This window comes from Camponotus floridanus, unplaced genomic scaffold (assembly GCF_003227725.1).
Source record: "Camponotus floridanus strain SB8 unplaced genomic scaffold, Cflo_v7.5 scaffold108, whole genome shotgun sequence".
Lineage (NCBI taxonomy): Eukaryota > Metazoa > Arthropoda > Insecta > Hymenoptera > Formicidae > Camponotus > Camponotus floridanus.
The window spans coordinates 137,124-142,367 of NW_020229224.1; the positions used below are offsets into that span (position 1 = coordinate 137,124).

Here is a 5,244-nt window from a genome sequence, read left to right on the forward strand (position 1 = left end):
CAACGATGAACAGTTGATTCATGTAGCTCGTAATTTAAAAAATTTTAATTATTAAAAAATTTGACGCTGCTGAATAATATACAAATAAATTTGGCAGCGTCGAGTTTTTTAATAATTAAAATTTTTTAAATTACGAGCTACATGAATCAACTGTTCATCGTTGAAGAAATCGGGATTCTGACTTTTATGACAAAGATGTAATAACTTTCGACGAAAATATAAACATAATTTTTCTTCATCTAATTATTTATCAGCAGTCAATCACATCTAACACACACACACACACACACACAGAGACAGACACACACACAGACTCACACACACACACACACACACACACACACACACACACACACACACACACACACACTGTTGATAAACATAAAATAAAATCGCACTCTTTTATTCTCGATGTAATTTTCTATTTAAATATATCATTAATTTTTGTAGATAGTTATGATAACTATTTTACAAAATTTTTTTTAATACAGCAATTTTTTATTAAAATAATTTTTTGTAAAATAGTTTTATACAATAATGTTTTACTACTGGGATGACTCGACTTCTTTTTTTTACCTTTTTTTGAAAAGGTAATTTTTTTAGGATATTTATAACGTTGTCAATATTTGATGATTTTTCGAAATTATAGATCGTACTTAATTGTGTGTAAATATTGCACATTAGCTTTATTAAATATAGTTAGTGGAGATAGAGCAATAAATATAGTTCATTTTTACACAATTACATACTTTTGTAATCAATATAATTTGAATATATAGTAAGTCATTAAATATAATAACATAAAATATATGTATATATGTATATATGTATATACTTATCTCGAATGATGTAAAAATTTATACATAATTGTTATAAATTCAATAATAATTATATTATTATATTTATATATTCACAACTAATTATAGAGGATATTATTCGCATTTCCTCATTCGCTCATAAATTTTACAATCAGTTTGTAATTATCGCTCATATATAATGTCGAAAATTAATTATATTTCCATATTGAAAAAAATATTGTTTATACATATATATATATATATATATAATCGCAATTAGATTTCGCTTCGATTATTCAAAAACGCAAATTAGATATATCATTATATTACGTTGTTGTTACAATAATCATGACAATAGATGTGATATTTTTTAATAATCAAGATTTTATGGAAGATAAGATTAAAAAATTTCTTTTACCTTCATTGATAAATCTAATATTAAGATTAAACTTTAAAATAACAGAATCAATTTAGAAATATTCTAGAAATATTCTAGAAATATTTTTTTTACATTAAGATTTATCGAATCGTTCGGAAATGAAGATAAACATTAATTTCATTATATCGGCTAAATAGTGTCGACTGGACTCACAATCAGTAAGGCATCTTCTATGTTCTTTCTTAATGCTATAATAGTTTTCAAACATAATTTGAAATTTGGCCTAGCACCCGCTGTACGCCAGCAACGTAGCATCAACTGGTACAATATTGTCGGACAGTTAAGAGGCATCGGCAATCTGTCTCCAGCACGTACATAATTTATCACTTCTTCATTAGACTTGCCAATATAAGGTTGCTCACCCAACGATGTGATTTCCCACATTAAAACACCAAATGACCAAACTTCGCTTTGAGAAGTAAATGTGCCGAATACCAAAGATTCCGGTGCCATCCAGCGAACAGGAAGCAAATTTTCTTCTTTCTAAAAACATGATTTTAATAAAAATATAATTTTCTGGCTCAAGTTGTTCATTTAGAATAAAATATGTACAAAATGAAAAAAACTCTTATTTATCTCTTGCTTTATATAAATATAAACAATTTATTTATACTCCATATTATTCAAAAAATGTACAATAATATTATGATAAAAAAATAAAAACATTTTCAAAAGAATTCATTGTTTTAATAATTAATTTTTTGAAATAATTGCATTTACCATGCGATAATAATCATCCGTGTACATATTTCTAGCTAGTCCAAAATCTCCAATTTTAATGACACGATTCTCGCGATTTCTCGAAGATACTAGACAATTGCGACACGCAAGATCTCTATGTACGAAGCGCAACTCTTCCAAGTAGCAACAGCCTCGTGCAACATCTTCGCACATGCCGAGTAAATCCTGCAAACGCAAGGCATGCAAATCTGACGCTTGCAAATTTCGACAATCTCTCAAATATTTTGATAGATCAGTTTCCATCAATTCCAACACTAGTAATGGAGAATCCCCATCTTCACAAACGGCCAACAATCTTAATATATGTTTATGTCGAAAGTGACTCATAAGCTTGGCTTCTTTTAAAAATTTCGTTTTCTCATTCGAAGAAGCATCTTCTCGAAGCGTTTTTATTGCAACGGATATTTCTGTGTCCGATCTTTCTAAGTTCTTCACATTTCCTTGAAACACCTGCGAAATATTTCACACAAATTTAAATATGTACTTCACTTAAAAATGTATAGATTAATGTCAAGTATCGTTATATTTTATTTTTTATATTAAATAATTAAAAATTCAACGAAAAATATATAACAAAGTACATGTATGTTGTCCCATCTAAATTTATATAACAAAGTACATGTATGTTGTCTCATCTAAATTTTATATTACATATAATCTACTATAAAAATTTATATAATTTATGTCTTTATTAGAAAAAGTCTGTTTTCTTGATCTAGAAATTAATTTGAAACATTACTTGAAAAAACTAATCTTTACCATTCCAAATGTGCCGCTACCAAGAAGTTTTGTTAATGTGATTTGATTACGTTCGATTTTAATTTTTTCATATTCCGAGTTAGAATGTAACATAGAACTGTAAAGCTCATTCAATTGAGTGTTTTGGGAAGGTAATTCTGGTAGAGTCGCTAATTCCATATCGGTCTTTGTTGAAGGCAAAAATTGCTTTTTATTATTTCTGCGTCCATGATATACTGTTATAAAATTTCGATTTAATTATGTAATAATATGCATTATAAAATTTATCGTTTTTTAGTAAATTTATTAGTTTAATTTTATATAAGTAAATCACTAATAAATTAATAGTTTCAGTAAATCTCTAGTTATTATATCAGATATGCATAATCTATAATATAAGTTGATTCCTATATCAAATATACTTACAATAGTAGCAGTTACAGATCAAATATATAACTGGAATGATCAAACTTAACGTCAATAGTAAATAATATTCTGGCTTTGTTATTCCAGGAGTGTTTGAAATATCATCTATGTTACGCAAAAACATAATTTTAATATTTTCGTGTGTGCGTTTTATTTAAAAACTTATATCTACTAATAACGTTATTATAAATTAATTAATAATAAACGAATAATAAATTAATAATAATTAAATAATAATAAATTAATAATAAATAAATATTTTTTTAAATTTTATCAGTCTATTCATATGTAAAAAAATAAGCATATAATATTATAACATCTATGCACCACAGAATATTACAGCTACTTTGTGACAATGTTGCAATATTGCAAATTGTAATGTTACACATTACAGAAACACTGCAGAAATATAAATTAATAAAATATCAGTTAGGAATATGATATTTATATTTTAGAAACATTTTAAAACTATAACACTCTTTAATTTTTTCACACCTTCCAATTGCGTAGCTCAATTTTTAGGATTCAAAAAATGTTCCCTATTTTTTTTGACTAGTGTATTTTAAAATCAAAAAATTCAATAACAGGCTTAATTTTATACGTAAGGCTGTATTTTATACGTAATATTATTAAATGGTTGCAATAACAATGCATTCTTTCAAATATATTATACTGCCATGTTGTTATAATATATATTTCATTGCAATATTGCAAAAAGTGAACATCTTAACACGTTATCATTTTATAACAATAACTCAGCAGAGTTTCGCAACCGATTTGCAATATTGCAATGTTTCAATGAAATTATTCTTCAATATCTGCAACCTTATTGTGCTGTATGGATATCTTAATTTGCTTACCACGTTTGCTACCATGTGTTGAAAAAATAAATCTTTTATCAGACGGCCATGTAAAATTTTCCTCATATTCGAGGTATCTCAATATCAAGCGAAACTGGTATGAAGATCCGGATTGTAAATTTTCGATATAATATATTACTTTTTCGTTATAATTCGTTCTAATATCATTCGTTGTTTGCCACTTTTCTGTTGAATTGTCTTTGTACTCTAGTGCAGAAGAAATCGTCAGATTGATGTTTGAGATCCATGAAATGTTCATGCTATTTGTATTGACATCGCTCAAAATAATAATGTTTGGCTCTGAGTATATGTGAACGATCTTGTTCAAACTCTCGTTGTAGAAATCGCTGAAATTAATTGGATATACACGTACGTAAATCAAATAATCTTGTAGTGGTAGCGACATGTTAATCTTTGTGAAAAATCTGCCGTCTGCTGTACTTTTCGGTACATTGATCAATTGTTTAGTATTTTGTTGTGTGCCGTTCATTGATATAACTGAATTCCAATGCACTTCGTAGGTCACGGCTATGCAGTTCACTTTCTTGGGTGGCATCCAATAAACTACTGCTATAGTAGGCGTCAAAGCTAGAACACTTACGTTTTCTGGTGCATTAAGCTTGCCCAAAATAGTTTTTCTCACATTCGAATGGAATGGATTTATTGATAATTGATTAAAGTAAAAATTACTTAAAGTAAACTTCAACTTGTACTCCGTAAATGGAGTTAAGTTCTGAATCTCGTAATATCGCTTGCACGTCAGCACATTGAATTTTTTAGACTTGTTGAGATTGTTGTCTAAACAGTTGTCAAAACTTACGGAAATAGTATATATAGTAGTTGGTAAATTATATTTTTCGCATCCACTCTTTACAACCGGCTTCGGAAGATTTACAATGATGCTGTTTGTCGTTGGAGTCACTTTCTCAAAATTATAAACTTTTTCGTCAGGTGTCAGACATCTTATTGGAGGATATGGTTGAGAAGATTTGTCAAAAGCGTAAATTTTAGAAAAATATTTATTAATATATCTTTCTCCTTGGTCTATCCTTCTAACATATTTGTCTGTATTTACGCTCTTGAGACTTGCATATTTTTTTTTCAAAACGTAGAGATAGTAAGTATTATAATTATTTGCTAAAATGTAAACATATGTTTTGTCAATTGTTATAGATATGAATGTTATGTCAGCATTTATTATTGTGTGAAATTTTTTATTGTGTAAAATCGTTCTGCACACAGA

At 27.7% G+C, this 5,244-nt stretch overlaps 1 protein-coding gene across 1 annotated transcript; it reads right to left on the reverse strand.

Moving 5' to 3' along the window:
• Positions 1-1,335: 1,335 nt before the first annotated feature.
• On the reverse strand, positions 1,336-2,042 carry LOC112639208 (tyrosine-protein kinase transmembrane receptor Ror-like). The gene is made up of 2 exons (XM_025412477.1): positions 1,957-2,042; positions 1,336-1,719 (listed from the first exon to the last, which is right to left on the reverse strand). The coding sequence occupies exons 1-2, from the start codon at positions 1,981-1,983 to the stop codon at positions 1,366-1,368; spliced, it is 381 nt and encodes a 126-aa protein (XP_025268262.1). The 5' UTR covers positions 1,984-2,042; the 3' UTR covers positions 1,336-1,365.
• Positions 2,043-5,244: the final 3,202 nt, after the last annotated feature.

Bases quoted from the DNA above. Each gene is read 5' to 3' on its own strand.
- LOC112639208 (XM_025412477.1), bottom strand. From the start codon at position 1,983: ATGTACACGGATGATTATTATCGCATG. The intron at 1,720-1,956 runs GTAAATGCAATT...TCATGTTTTTAG, and splicing joins CGGATGATTATTATCGCATG to AAAGAAGAAAATTTGCTTCC.